The 16,005-nt window shown below is 38.0% G+C and overlaps 2 protein-coding genes across 3 annotated transcripts in view; one reads left to right on the top strand and one right to left on the bottom strand.

The window, feature by feature from the left end:
- Positions 1-2,496, bottom strand: part of LOC136243716 (uncharacterized) — a 10,960-nt gene extending 8,464 nt beyond the window's left edge. Inside the window, exons 1-3 of one of the 2 annotated variants that reach the window (XM_066035307.1) lie at positions 2,392-2,496; positions 2,002-2,341; positions 1,916-1,950 (exon numbers count right to left, since the gene is read on the bottom strand). In XM_066035307.1, the coding sequence (XP_065891379.1) occupies positions 1,916-1,950; positions 2,002-2,341 (375 nt within the window). In that variant the 5' untranslated portion in view covers positions 2,392-2,496. Of the gene's footprint in view, positions 1-1,915; positions 1,951-2,001 lie in introns of both variants that reach the window. The other variant, XM_066035306.1, reaches the window with a different exon arrangement.
- Positions 2,473-16,005, top strand: LOC136243717 (formin-2-like). The gene is made up of 17 exons (XM_066035308.1): positions 2,473-2,672; positions 2,832-2,978; positions 3,029-3,245; positions 3,292-3,425; positions 3,587-3,746; positions 6,954-7,015; positions 7,143-7,236; positions 7,510-7,999; positions 9,701-9,842; positions 9,892-9,979; positions 10,029-10,164; positions 10,212-10,341; positions 10,395-10,601; positions 10,647-10,770; positions 15,318-15,472; positions 15,518-15,721; positions 15,771-16,005. The coding sequence occupies exons 1-17, from the start codon at positions 2,634-2,636 to the stop codon at positions 15,801-15,803; spliced, it is 2,562 nt and encodes an 853-aa protein (XP_065891380.1). The 5' UTR covers positions 2,473-2,633; the 3' UTR covers positions 15,804-16,005.

Raw genomic sequence — 16,005 nt, 5'->3', positions numbered from 1 at the left:
GGCGTCGTACACACAAACCATTGCATTGTTTTTGTCTGTTGTTTTTTGTATCTGAGTCGTATCTATTGTTTGACTCATCTGTATGGGCTGGGAGAATTCCAGAGAAAGCTTTAAGAGAGAGCTGGACAATTGCTAGTAAGCCTGCAGGATAAATCACAATCATTTTTGGCCAGTGTTAGTTTGAGTTTTTTATCGTACTTTTTGCTATTGCAGGACACAGTTTTGGTTGGGCAAATGTATCTTTCCAGAGTACACAGTGATAAAGCTTTCAACATGTGACCTTAGCAAATGCGATAACATTGTTATCATGGCGCCAAAATTCTCGCAAAATATATTTTAGCACATGATTCCAAACACTAAAATTAACGTCTTGCTATATATGGTATTTCCTGCATCACTCAAATTATGAGCTGAAACTTTCGACAGTCCAATTCCTCTGTCCCAGAGAACCAATAAATGAATTTTGAAAAAATGTGGGGAAATCTGATGGTTTTCTAAAATTTAGTCACACTTGCAAGCGAAAGTCACACCAAACTTATATCGTTCACAAATATTACCACTGAACCAAATACAAAAAGAGCATGTCAAATAATAACCTTCCTCTCTATTATTAGAAAGTCTGGGGAGGAAATATAAAGAGTTCAAAGGGGAAGAATTTGATGCAGTGACACTCATTCAGTTGATAGACTGTAAACTCAGATAAGAAAAATAAACAATTCATTTCATCTACACATTGTATAAAAAACTTGCATTAAAATTCTATTAAAGTAGCCAAGAGCAAAGGAAGGGAACTGTACAAAGAGACACTAGCTGTTCTTAGGCATTACTGTTCTTGGGTGATATGTCAAGAAGCAGATGTTCACTAAGGTTGGCTGCAGAGTCAACCAAAAAGAACAGACGGTAAATGCTAAGACCATGAATGTTTAGAGTTACAGCATATGATCAACATACCTACTGTGGTCTAAAGTTTAACTTAAAGAATAAAACCAGCCAGCATCAGTAGCAAAACAATAGGCCTGTGTCCCAAAGACAGATAGGGTGGACTGTCTAACCTAACCTCTACAAGACCACCTCATTATAGTGACTATGTCAAGTAGGTCCAAAACATGCATTACACGACCTCAGTGATAGCTGCAATACTATTTAAGAATTTAACTTTTCAATTAAACAGGTAGTGTTATTAGATAGGATTCATTTAGCCCCCTGATGAAATTCCTAACTTGGGTTATCAGTTCCTCCCAACACAATATCATGACCTAAGCATCAGCAACATGAAGTTATCCCTAATTCCATTAATTTATGCACTATATTACCATATATGGCAACAATCAAAAAGGGGAAGCCTTTATGGCATTGCTACCATGTTAGACAACTGTTCACAGGCCAACACACCAGGATATACATCAATTGTGCAACTACAATACTGCATTACAAAGCAGAGGCCACGAAAGTGTTCTAAGTGAATTCCTCAGTAAGGTATCTCATTGCTAAAAGTTTCCCCTCCAAACAGTTTAGCCATGTTTAGTGTCTAGACTAACCTACAAGAGGAAACTCTCATACACGAGGAATTTGTAAAAAGGAAAAGGAAAGGCTTATTCTCAAGAGTCAGAACTAAGTGTGTTATGATATGATGTTGGATATTCACTTTCATATTAACTGCATCCAAAAAGGTTCTTCATTATTTGAATTCTAATGAAGACAATAAAATACTCTTTGTTTGGTTTTGAAAAACTCCCTTAAAGCTACTTGACTGCTTTTCCTGATAGCAGATTATAAACTTTGGCAAAAATATGTAAAACTATCCTTTCATGGTTGGAATCTTGCACTGTTGATCACAAAACCATTCCACATACTTGCATGCATCTCCAATAAACATTTACGACACATAACAACCAAACAATAACATCAAACTCACCGTTGATTGGTCCCATTTACCATTTACTGATGATGCTGTAACAATTATCCGGGATAATATCCGGACAGGAAACTACGGATACTAACCTGGTCCACTGCGGGATATAATCTGTTCCTCAGTTGGTTCTTTACTTGCATCACGTGCTAATCTTGCTCTGATCATATCAGCAACATTTCCCAAGCCCACAGCGGCTGAATCCAATACTGTTATCAAGTCTGTCCATGACGGCTCGTTCTTTAACCACTCCCGTAACAAATAGGCGCCGCATTCATCATTATTAGACGCTATTTGATCCAGTAAATACTCAGGGACTCGTAGCTTCGTCCCTACCATCCACCATTTGTGTCCAAGGGCGTTCCCTAAACTAATTAACTCTGACCAGTTGAAAAGTCGACTACTCCGATAACCATTAACCGAATAATTCATCTTAAAAGACTAAACTAATATTTAACTTACAAGTTACTCTAAAATCTTACCACCGTTCCTACTAGCGCTACTCTATACACTTAAAAAATCTCTTATGTGTCTCGCATTGTGTTATTAATTATCTTTTGACCATCACGTGAACCGCATCATGGTGGCATGGCTTTGTACAGGAACACGTGACAACAACAGGGGCTGTTAAGCTTGTTTGTTATTTCTCTGTCCCAGTTTTGCTATGTAACGAAGACGCAAACTTTATAATTTGTTGACTTTCTTAGTCACGTGGCCAGCAGTTATGCAGGCGCAGAAATACGTGGAGAGGATAGAAAAGGCGGTACACATACTGTGTGGTCGTGTTTGTACTGTGTTGACCTCCAAGTACAGTAAATATACTGTTATAACAGGCTATTAGGCTGTAACAACCTGTATATTCGTGTTTATGTGGCGACAGAGTGTGAAAATGGTGATCATTTTTACATCATTGTACAACTAGGAAGATGAAGTAAGGTCATTGGTTGGAGCTGTTGAAGAGCTGCACAATATTATAAAGTTGCCTGATGACCACTGGAGCATGGTTGCTAGGGAACGTAAGCTGGCCAATCAAATGCTACACAATAAATGGGATCAGCTAATATCATTGGTGGGATTGTAAGGTGTAGTTGCTGTGGATGTTATATAATATTTCTACAGCTAGCTGACACCATAGTAACAGTTGCCATAACAAGAGCTATTGAAATTGTTAGTAGGATAAGAGATGACGTTGGCACAATAACGATTGAAGCTCTGGATTTGGCTGGACTAGTGGACCATTGTGATAAAACTGAAAAGGAGGGTGACAAAGATACCTATTCAGCACAGTTACCATGGTTACGAGGCAAATTATTTGATACTTCTGAAGTGTTCCAAGGTCTGTGAAGTGTTGTGCATGTAATGTGTTAGTTAAGTTTGTTTAGGAGAACGTCTTATGGACTGGATGGTTAATATGGCTTTGTTGAACCGACAGAAGGCATACTACATGTGCCAACTATTACTGGAGTTAGGGATTTATTCTCAAATTGGAGCAATGTCCCAATTTGAACTATTTCAAGTAAGCATTTGTGATACATTCATGATTTTGGAAACTTAGGGACAGACCCATTTTGCTGTAACAAAAAATTAATGGATGGGGCTAGACCAAAACCTTTTTCTTTATAAGGTTTAACGGTTCAGAGAGTTGTTGTTATAAAATTTGTAATTGTTTTATTACAGCCACTCAGTATCTACCAATGGAATGTTGTGTCATCTAATAAGACTGTATCACCTGATCCACTATTACCACGACGATTATCAAGTGACATCTGGCCCCCACCCCAGTCCATAGTAGAGACCGCATCAGTTGACACTCCTATCCTCAAGTATACAGAAGACGGTTAGTGTGTTTGTATCTGCACATTAAATGTGCAAGTAAACTTGTCTTAAAATGAAAAAAGCGGATAAAACTTTTATTAATATATGACCATATGATCCGCTGAGCGAAAACCTGACTTGTTTGCATAATTTTGTTTTTGAGATAAATGCCATTGAAATACGTTGGGTAAAAAATGCATGCTACATAAATAATTTTACGCGTGTTTTAATTGCTTCAGTAAACAGTGAATCGATTGAAATATCTAATATACCAATGGGTTCGTCTCTTCATGGATAGTAAGAAGATCTTTATTGCGTTTCTGTACCATGAAGCAAATGTGGTTACATTATAGTTTTATTGTTGTCATCATTGCCGTTTCTAAGTTTGAACAGCCTTCTTAATAGCATGGGTGTATAATGGTGACAGCATTTCACAACTAACAGCTGCTGGCTGTTCCCACAGTACAACTTGTTATATCATCTGTGCTGGTATCTACAGGTATATGAACTTCCTTGTTTCGAGCTTTACTGATCTCTTAGGTTCTCTCTCATAGTTTTTTTTTTGTATCACACACCCACACAATGTAATCATGATCTGAGTACTTTGGGAAAGTAGTTCAATTGAATACTGTATGATAAAAAAACACTGTAATCGTAATCACAATCACAAAAAGCGAAGTAATCGCAATCAATTACTTTCCTTGTGCCATTCCTCTGCTTACATGAGTGCATATATGCATTTGTGGAGATGTGTATTGTCTACTTATGGTATCTTTATAGTATGGTAGCTACTATATATATACTATGAATCACGAAGGCTTATTTTGATGAGTTTTTAAATCAAAAGATTGAACAGGATTTTCTACTAATTGAATGACTTACTGAACAGACAGTGTAACAAAATGGCAGTAAAGATGTCTAACGTAAAAGAGTAAATAATGTGTACTAAGGAGAAACATAACAGCTCTCACTGAACTACCTGTGTGATTTCTTTGCTTTATTGTCACATATTAAAATAAAAGGTAATAGGTATCTCTTACTGAGCCATTCACAAATATGACTTGTGAGTTTTGTATTGATAATAATTCTTACTACTATTCAAACGTCACGCCATGTCGTTACGTCTTAACTTTATGGTACGTTTTCTATGGGGTAAATGAGAGTAAGATACTCACTTCTCCATATTGTACTGTATGTGGGGACCACAAAGGAGTGGGTGTGACCCATTAAAAGACATCACCCAAAAACCAGCCTCACTTTGTCCTGATGACGATGAGGAGGCAGGTATTAGTTAGGTAAAACGAAGTTTTCAGATCGACCCGAAATGTATTCTAAAGTTACTACGGATTAAAAAAAGGAATTAAGTAACTGACTGATGCCTTCACGCCCTTCAGACAAGTGCAACTCGATAATGGCTAAGGTTACGGGCTTGATTTTTCACTGTTTGACGTCACTTTGGCCTGAGGGGTGCCTTTTGACATACCGCAGTATGTACAATGCATTCTTCATGGACTTACCATTGTCCTCCTTTGTGTCCCATTCATCTTTGCTGACAACGAAAAGTTTCGATTTGGCAGTAGCATGTGATGGCTTCCCTTCGTAATGGAAATTGTCCATATTTTTCATAGTGGCTACTTTGATTGCATGCAGAGGTGCTTTTCAAACAGTTCTTGATTCATAATGCTGTGTAACGGGTCTAACATAGCTGACAACGAAACGTAATGGATACTTCACTTTTCAGACGATAATTGATAGCTGGAGCATGCGGCATCATTTCTTCTGCGGTATGCGTGGGTTCACCAGTTATAATAATATTATTTACAAAAAAAAGTTACAAGTACACAAAAATTTGAATTTTTCAACTAGAGTAGAGACCATAGCACATCGATAAAAAGTACTGAAACAAGTTGGAGTAGTGCATGATATTAAATCACAGTATAACAATAAGAAGTGATATTGAGCACAGTAGGGATATAACACTTCTTGTTGTTTTACTGTGATTTAATATTGTGCACTACTCCAGCTTGTTTCAGTACTTTTTATCGATGTGTTATGGTCCCTACTCTAGTTGAAAATTCCAAATTTTTTTGTGTACTTGTCTCATTAAATCTTGCTATTGTAATTTTACAGTTAGATGTTACTTTCCGGCTGACCTTTTGCATATTGTGAGATTAGTGCATTTATCAGGACTGTGTGAAACACTGTTATTTGTCACATAATACTCTACAAGTATAGGCATCATAGAAAAAGTAGGGAAACAAGGGAGATCACCTACATTTGCAGATACACAAGCTTTTAAAATCCCTACTTCAATCTACACCCATAAATGAATTAGGGATTAAATGTCCACTAGTATATTTGAAGGTGTAGGAAACCTCCCTTGTTTCAGTACTTTTTCTATGATCCCTATTTGACCATAATTATAATTGGTGAACCTGCACATACTGCATCAAAAGAAAGGATGGCGCCAGAGTTATATTTTGTTCTAAACACGCCCCCAACTATCGATTACTGACTCAAAAATAAAGTGGCCATTACGTTGCACTTTCAGCTGTGTTCAGCTTGTTACACAGTGTTACAAAAGAACAGTAGAAGAAGTGCCTCTGTAGTCAATCCAGTTATCACTGAAAACATGGACGATTTACATTTACAAACATAGGGAAGCCATCATGATTGTTACTGTGAATCAACACCTTGGGCTGTCAGCAAAAAGAAATGGGACACAAAGGAGGACAAAAGGTAAGTCCATAATGCTCTGAAAGATCAGTCAGTCAGTCAGTAGAAAAATCCATTTTTTAAAATTCTGTAGCAATAGGCCATTTCATGCAATGCATACGGTACCACCCAAGTGTAACGTCGCACTCTCTCGCACATATGCAAGTACGCACGATTAAAAAACTCGCTTAAAAAGTGGGTGTTCATCCGTCAAATCGGCAGATGAAGACTCACGGTTGAAACAGGTACCACACCCCCTTTTAGCAATTTTTTAAATCGTGTGTAGTTGCAAGTGTGTGAGCAAGTGCGACATTACACTTGGGCGGTACCGCATGTATTGTCACTATTGTGTTTAGTCTGTAAGGCTGTTTGTGGTAGATTTTTTTTTTTGGCAGAACCATCACTGTTCCTTCAACACTGTGTAGGGTAATAATATTGTTCTTACTAGCCTATGGGTCACTGCAGGTTTTCAAATGAGTTGCTGTTAAAATTGATTTTGATTGTTATTTGTTAGAGCACAGGTCAATTATGGCTCAAGTTGAAAGGCAACACCAAATTGCTGTGGATAGCATGGAGGTTTGTGTTCTGTACCTATTTGTATGTAATGTGCGTGGGCGTGGCCATGGGTGCATGCATATGTACATGCTTGCATACTTGTGTGTATTGTATAATATATGACCACACACTCCCTTAACCTGTCCAGACACGTCATGATGCTCTGATTGAAACAATCAAGGACCGTTACAATCATATTGTTAAAACCTTGGAGCAACAGCTACACAGCAGAGAGAAAAAGTGTAAGTCTGTATGTTTGTTTGTCAATGACTAGAAACACTAACAATACCTTATTGTGGGAGGACAGCTTTAGTTACTCGTATAACAATTTGAATCTTGAAGGATTGGAAGGTTAACCCTTGATGATAAAACAATTTTATGTGGCATTGTAGTTATTTTATAGTCATAGTGTTACATTTAGCAGCTTGGCGTGACCAGGGTGTGACCCTACAATAATACTAACAATACACATAGGTGATAATAGTGCTCAGTTTGGGTGTGTAATTCTCTCGTAGGTGTTGTCACTTACAGTGTTGGTACACAACATGACACTGTGTTGGTTGATGTTGGTTCACAAGCTGATGTGTCATTATTACCCCTACCTGCTGAGGAATCTGTCACACCTAGTGAAGCTGTCCCTCCACCACCTCCCCCTCCTCCTGGGGGACCACCTCCCCCTCCTCCTGTGGGACCACCGCCGCCGCCACCTCCCCTTCCCCTTGGGGAAACCCCTCCTCCTGGGGGAACTGTTCCTCCGCCACCACCTCTTCCGGGAGTAGCTGTTCCTGCACCACCTCCTGTACCAGGGGATTCCGCACCTCCACCACCCCCACCACCTGGGGAGGCTGGTTCTTCTCAGACTATTTCTTCACCACCTGGACAAGCTGGTCCACCACCACCCCCACCACCAACCCCTGGTGCTGCACCACTGCCCACCTCGAGGAAACCAAAAGTACCGTTACGTCCTTTATTCTGGAAAAAGATTGGTGTTCCAGCAGCAGGCAAGTTAGTAAACTAATAATAACATACTACACTCATTTATGTACATAACTGGCACACACACACGCGCACGCACGCACACACACACACACACACACACAAAGTGCACGTGTGTGCATACATAGTACTTAGGCAACACACACGTGCGCCTGTGCATGTCTACATGCACAGGTGCACATTTATATACCCACAAAATCATTTTGGTGGGGCTAATATCAGCAAATTGGTCTATCAGCTGAAAACATGAATTATGACTATCTTGCATGACTTGTTAATTGTCCAACAAATTACCCATTGTACTAGTAGGGGCTGATAACAGATTGAGTGTAAATTTATGTCAATTGATCTGAAGGGACAAAGTCATGTCAACCTTCCTGTATAGGGTGTGCAAACTATTTATCAATACATGTTTGGCTATACTCCAGAAACCCTCAAATTTGATTATCACAAAGTTATTCTTGTAATAAACATCCAATACAGAGTGTTTTATTGTTGAATTCCAAACCTAATTATAACCTGCTTGGTACTGGAACAGCATGCAATGCTGCAGGCTGAATACAGAACTATGAATTCACAATCCCCTCGTTAAGAGGAAGCCTGTCAAACCCATTGAAGTTGATGTGTTTACAAGGCTAAAGATGTTTTGAGAAGCCTTAGGCATTTTACGTGGCTGGTTTAGCTTGTTGAAGCCTTACAACAGTACTGCATCTATGTTGTGGCATTATTACTCACACCATCATCATGTGTGATCTCATTTGGTGAATGGATACGGTTTCCAACTTACATATTTTGAGGTGTTGTGATTTGTGGGTCTAGATTTGTGTTACTAGCTAATTATGGGACCATGGTCAAGTGTCCTGATTATCAAGGTGTCCTTATTAGTGCGGTGTCCCGATTTCAGGGTTCTAACTGTGTGTACACTAATACAAATGGGACCATGGACAAGTGTCCTGATTATTATCAAGGCTTCTTACAACAATTTTGACTTCAGAGTGCTCATGCTCATATTATCCATTCCACAGATTAAATCATGTTGTTGATAAGCCATTTAACATTTTTGCAGTTAAACGTGCGATTAAATAGTAAACTTCCTTTATTTTAGCAATCATAAACAATCTGACAAAATGTACCATTACCTTCAAACCTATTACTGAGAAATTGACCCCAATTGTATTTGTGTACTTTTTGTGCTTGTCTTGTTGGTGTTTTAATTTTATGTTGTAAAATACTATCAGTGTTTATTTAACCTGCTGCTGTCCCTGGTAAATCTTGTCAATAATATCAGGAAAATTAAATACACTACAGTGCTGCTCCTATTACCTTATTTGGGTTTGTATACAAACTTTTCAGCCTTAGTTTGACCACTTGTGTATTGTTGATGTTGTATGATAGGATTAGTCTGATAGGATTAATAGTGTTGTAGGTGATGTTACATGTGGGTGTTGTGTGTATATATTGAAAGTGAAACCTGGCCACCTCCTGGACCAGAATATATGATCTGGTGGTTTTGTTATAGTTGATAAGGGTCATAGGACCTACTTGACATTGTCACTGCAATGAAGTGGTGTTATTAATGAGGTCATGAAGTACACCTTTGGGAATTTCTTGACACAGTTACTTTAAAGTGGTCTTATAAGAAGTCATGAAATACACCTTAATTAAATAATTATCTGTTAGATACCTATTGAAGTGTGTATTGTGTGTCAGTGTGTTAGTGTGGAGCGACATACCACATGTAACATTGCCGGATGACATGACACAATTCGAGGAGCTGTTTGCTAAAAGGAATGTCATCTCCACTGGGTCACATGATTCTATAGCAGAATCTATGGTTGGCAGAGCTTCAAAGGTAACCACACCTCCTACACGAGTCACACCCACTTTGTACTCATTGGTAGGTGATCACTGTGCTAGATGAGAAGAGGCTACGTTCAGTTGCCATAGTAATGCGGACAATATCATACAGTATGGACAATATAAAGCAAGGTAATCAGTGAGGGCTTTCCCCTTCTGATGTGATCATGTGACCCACTAGTGATGTATAATATGGACTTGTCTCTGGTTGATGCTGAAACTCTTCAACAGTTAAGCAAAGTCCAGCCAGATCCATCAGAAGTAGAAATGATTATAGCACACATGAACTCATCTGAAGAACTGGATAAACCTGATATGTCAGTTCTAGTGGGATTGTTTGCTTAGTGTGATTCCTGTCCAACAGGTTTCTATATGAGTTATCACGTATTGAACATTTCAACGAACGTCTTAATTGTCTGTTATTCCAATCCTCATTCCAAGAACTCCACTCTGAAGTTGACAACAAGTTAATTACCATGGATACACTACTTTCAGTAGGTGTAGTCATGGTTACTGTATTGTGCTATCGTCTCTCATGTTACCGTAGTTACTATCACAAGGTGAAGCAGTCATGAGGGTTCTAGGGCTAATACTGTCACTTGGTAACTACATGAATTATGGCAACTTCACTCGTGGCAATGCTAATGGATACGAACTGGAGTTACTGGGCAAGTTAGCTGATATTCACAGTAATGACAAGAAGACCACAATATTATCAGTAGTGGCTAAACTCTACATTGATCAGTTTGACTCTGTGAGTTGTTAATATTGTTATGACATTATTATTACACTATCACAGGTGGCTGCAGGTAGTGTGGGGGCAGTGTTTCCCCTTCCTGAACCTGCTGATTTGGTTATCGCCTCCCACTTCACGTTTGATGATATTTCAGGTGACATTGTTACCTTGGAAACCAAACTAAAAGGTGTAGTTTGTGAGGAGAGAATTGGTCATTTGTCATTGTGTAACATGTTTATTACCAAGGACTTTAATCTTGCACAGATATCACAAATTTGTCATCTCATGAGATTAAGGTCATATGGTTTTATTGTTGCACATAAATTTGTCATGCCATAACAGTATGCTTATAAAATTTTGCTCTTTCATACTTTCATAGTGCCACTAAGTCACCTACCATAATTTACTTTGTGCTAAAAATTTTGTGTTAAAATATTTTTATACTAAACAAAGTTTTTTATGTGACTGCTCTATTAGAGTATCTCGATCTTATGCTAGCTACATGCAGTTGTACAAAATATTGTTAACCACGTTCATTGATGATTAGTGTGTCTTAGTTGAAAGCCGATAGGTGCAGCATTGAAAGCAATAAGCCACACACTGTATTGACCAGTTAGTAGCCACTGCTCATAATAGCTGCTCAAATATAGCCACTAGAATTATTGTCACAAGAGTCTCCACAATGCAAGTTTGAAACAGAAACTGGGTAAAGGAGTTGTAAATTTTTTTGAAGAGAAATTAAAATAGATGATACAGAATTCCATACAAATACTCTAATAGTACGTACACCTTCATCAAAATACTCTAATAGAACAGTCATTTACACAGTTCAGATAACGGGAAATTTGGATAATTAGTGGCCGGATAATAGAGGGACTACTGTACTGCATACATACAAATTTTTAAGGGACATATTTTTCTCAGATTTTGCAATTGCTAGGCTGTCCAATTATAGTTGTTCCTTATGACTGTTTAGTTAGAGTAGTTAATTCATGTGTGACTGCTCTATTAGAGATATTGTAATTTCTCACAAAACAATTATTGTTCAATGCCAAAGTAGGAATTTTTCCACTGGGCTATGTTGTAATACCATCATTCATATAATGTTGTTTCACTGGTTTTTATCACTTGGATCCCTATTTCATTCTTAAGTTTTTAAATATACTGCTTCTTATTAAAAGTTCAATACACATTGTTTGTAGCATATTTCTCATGCCTATATGTGCCCTGAAATGCTGAAGGAAGTGTAACCACCAGTGAGGAGTGATAGCTGGTATAGTGCCAAGGGAATGTAGTATTATTATGTAGTTGCATACTGAGAACACACAGCTGGAACAAGTTGTAGCATGTTTTGTTTACCTACAACTTGAAGGTTTATAATAAACAGTAACAAGTGATCAATGGTAAAGAGTTAGTATTTTGTATGAAAAGTAACAGCTCCTAACTCTGGCTGCCATAGTTTCAACAATGAGGCATTTGAGGCATTGGTCAATGCCAAAGTAGGAATTTCCCACAGGGTTATGTTGTAATGCCATCATTTGTATCTCTTATTTTGTGGTTTTTATCACTTGGATTCCTACTTCTTTCTTAAAGTAACAATTTAAAAATGAACTAGTCATAATCTACACACGTGACTGTTCTATTAGAAAAATGTTGTGTTAGGGTGACTGCTTTATTAGAGTATCTTGAGTCAGCAGGGCTTTTAAGAGTTAAAGGTCCACTGAAATGGTAAAATACACTTTGGTTATTATCAATCCTTGCTACTAGTGGGATAGATTGGTGCATGTGATTTAGTCAGATTTTGTTTTGTTTAGTAGATATAACACATTTTAGAGTATTGCGGTTTGTCAACTATATTATGTCATAGCGCATCAGACAAAGAAACGTTAGTACGCGTGAGGTGCCATTGAAGCGACAGAAGCGTACATTATACAGCTAGATTCGATTTAGACAGTATCTGCCATAACAACTTAAAACATGGTAAGAACTTGTACTGCAACCAGTTACAAGCCAATAAGTGAATTTTTGCTGGCCTTGTGGTGAAGAATGCTCGTGAACGGCTCCTGTTAAAGGGACTGTAAATCAACAATGAGTACAGTGGTTGAAACATGTCTGAGTTTATTTCTTAAGATGTTTCCAATACACTGAAGGGTCCAATACAGCAGATGGAGGTAGAGAAACACGGGGAGAAATGCGAGGAAAAACATTTGCGATGGCGCCACTGGCAAGACATCATCCCTACCATGCAGGCAGAGAAGCGACTCAGGAAAGTGTAATATAGATACCATTGTTTGTTTCATGGTACTGTTAACCCAGCTTTGTAAACAAATCGAACTAATCTTACTTCAGTGAAGCATAATGAAGCGTGAGCTTCATAGCCGGTGCGAAGCACACAGGCCGAGCTGTGCTACAGGTAACTACAGAACAACGTACTCTGCCATTGTTTTCCAGCAGTAATCTTGGAACACTATGAAGTTGAAAATGAGAGCTTTGGCATTGCCACCTGCATGTTAGACTTTCACTGTTTATCTACCTTTCCCATTGCAACATGTATAATAACAGTACTTCCGGTTCTTTGTCTTACGACGTAACTAGACTTTGTGGCTTAATATCTCTGTACAACAACATAATTGAATTATTAAAAAAATGTTTTTGTGCATTGCATGATACAAGCAACTTATTTATTCAATAAAATGGCAAGTGAATTTTCCATTTCAGTGGACCTTTAAGTGTCAGGACAACAAACTTGCAGTTTATCAGACAAACATGTAGTTGACTGGATACACTAATACACTGTATAGACACAAATGCACATTACACTTTGCCTGTTGTGTTGCTAACTAGCCTGAGTGTTGTCACAACTACAAAACTGTTGTGTAACCACTTTTGTGGGGTTTCAGTATGGCTGAGGACCCTTACAACTAACAAAACCCATGGCTTTTTCACAAGGATGTCAACAGCAGCTGCTACAAGATTTTTCAGCTGGTTCACAGGATCATAAGAAATAAACACCTGGGTATGTGTGGTATATATGTACTCATGCCAAACTGCTGTATAGCACGTGGAGGAAAATTTTTGTTTTTTGTGGATTGGCCCATGAAAAATTTCCTGTCAAAATTTGCAAATCAATCAAATGACATTATGTTTGTGATTTTACATTATTATAAATGCATAAAAGATCTGAAGAAGTGAAAATTCCTCCCACCCCTACTCTGAAATTTAGGATGATATTGATCCGCTAAAAAAACTTTACCCTTACTATAGTGTTGTTACTTGTTAGATCCTCCATATTGTATCTTAACATGCAGAAAGTGTTAGATTTAATATTGTGTAATTCATGCTGTGGTGTATCTCTTGTGGAATCTCTAGATGCAATGTACCTTGGATCTCTCCCTTTTGGCATGTTGTTACTTGTCTATGATCTAGTTTCTTAACTACAATATTTATTATATTCTGTTTGTAACGTGGAGAGATTCAGTGAACCTGCCATGCACACAATAACTGCCTCCCTAAAACAGTTCAACTGGCTGAGCGAAACCTGATGTTTCTGCAATAATTTATTTTACTATGAGAACTTAAATTAACTTGGGTAAAGATATGTGTGCTCCATATGCACATTTTATCAATTTGGAACACTGTAAAACTAGGCGTAAGTGAAACAAAACTTTTAAGTCAATAAGCATTGGATTTGCCTGTTCATGTGGAGTAAGAAAACCTTTTTTTTTTCTTGGTCATGCACTAAAGGGATCTGAGTTGTGGGTGCTAATTTTTATAATGCAGTAGAAATATAGTTTACCATCATCAACATTTCTTTGTTGAAATAGCGGAATAGGGTAGCACCATACCTTATGGGTTTGTCTGTTTACAGTGAGCCAAGTCCATCCAAGTGACTAGTTTCAGTAATGAACTATGATATGATTAATTAATTAAGCACCTATAATTAACTTCAGTTGCTGTACAAATCAATTTTTTGTTGTTTCAGTTGTCTAGTGCTATAACTCTAGGCAGTGAAGAGATATAGCAATGCAGTGTAGCTGTAGGATTATTATCTATAGATATATAACACACTTCACAACACCTTTATATAAATGCATGTATGAATTGAGCTGTAGGGGCCCTATCAATTGGATCCTGTGTGGTGTTGATCAGTTTGTGTGATGGCTAGTTTTGACCCCCTACTCTGAAATCATCCCTACACCCTCCTGGACTATTCAACATAAAAGGCTGAAACTTTGCAGTCCACTCCTTTTACTGCGGTTTCCGAGTTCTTGCAATGCAAAGCATCATGCGCTGTACAAGCATGTTTGTGCACAATTGTTCGTGTGGACTTTTAGTGACGGCTGCTGACTCACAGGGCTTTAAACATGCTTATGCATACAACTCAGCAACCACAGAACATTACAGGTGTAGCTACGTACATTAATAAGAACTGTGCATACTGACACAATATTAGTGCATGATGTTTTGCATTACAAGAATTTGGAAAACCACAGTAGCATTAAAATGGAATTTGAGGAATGTGCTGGATTTGATTTATCACAGCCCCCAAGTTAAAATTTTGTAAAACCCTCCTGCTTTTTAGGTTAAAACTTTCTAATCCGCTTAGACGGGCAGGTTCCGCTGTTCATATATTTCATATTCTTCTGCTAATGTTGAAAGCATGTTCCAATGTGTTTAATGAACATGATTACTGTACTGTGTTGTAATATTACCAGTTGATTTGTTCAATTACAGAGTGTCAAAAACATGTTGACAGAATGCTTGATGAATCATCAAGGGAACATCTACAACCGATGCAAGACAAAATGGAACATTTTCTTTGTGTTGTAAAACAGTCAATCCTAAACCTTAACACCAAACTAACATCGACTCAAGAACTTTTTAATAAAGTTAGTGAACACCCTGTGCAGTCTGTCTCTAATTCTTTCATGCAGGTTGTACAATATTATGCCGTTAATCCCAAATCAGGCGAGGATCATGTGAGCCTATCCCATTTCTTCAGTCTCTGGTCCAAGTTCTCACATGATCTCAAGAAAGAGTGGCTGCTACAGCAAAAGCTAGTTGCCAAGCAACGAGCTAGTGCCCTGAGGCGAGACAAAAGTACTGTGGTAAAGAAACCAGCTGTGGCTGGTGGACTGGTAAGCTTAACACTAAGATGTTTATAACTGTAAATGGTTTATATTGCAGAAACAAAAGTTGAAGAATCTTTCCAGAAGATAGCAGACATGGCAACCCAATCCCTTATAACCTCACAATGAGGTCTTACTACTGTGTATATAGTATAATGTATAACAAACTATATAAGCACATATTGTGTATAGGTGGTGGCCACCTTAAAACAGAACACAACATGAGTTCATAGCACAGATTCCCTGTCTAGGGTGTCTATTAACATTTACACAGCTATAGCTGCCTAAATGTA

Source organism: Dysidea avara, chromosome 13 (assembly GCF_963678975.1).
Source record: "Dysidea avara chromosome 13, odDysAvar1.4, whole genome shotgun sequence".
Classification (NCBI taxonomy): Eukaryota; Metazoa; Porifera; class Demospongiae; order Dictyoceratida; family Dysideidae; genus Dysidea; species Dysidea avara.
This window is presented reverse-complemented; position numbering and strand designations above follow the sequence as displayed.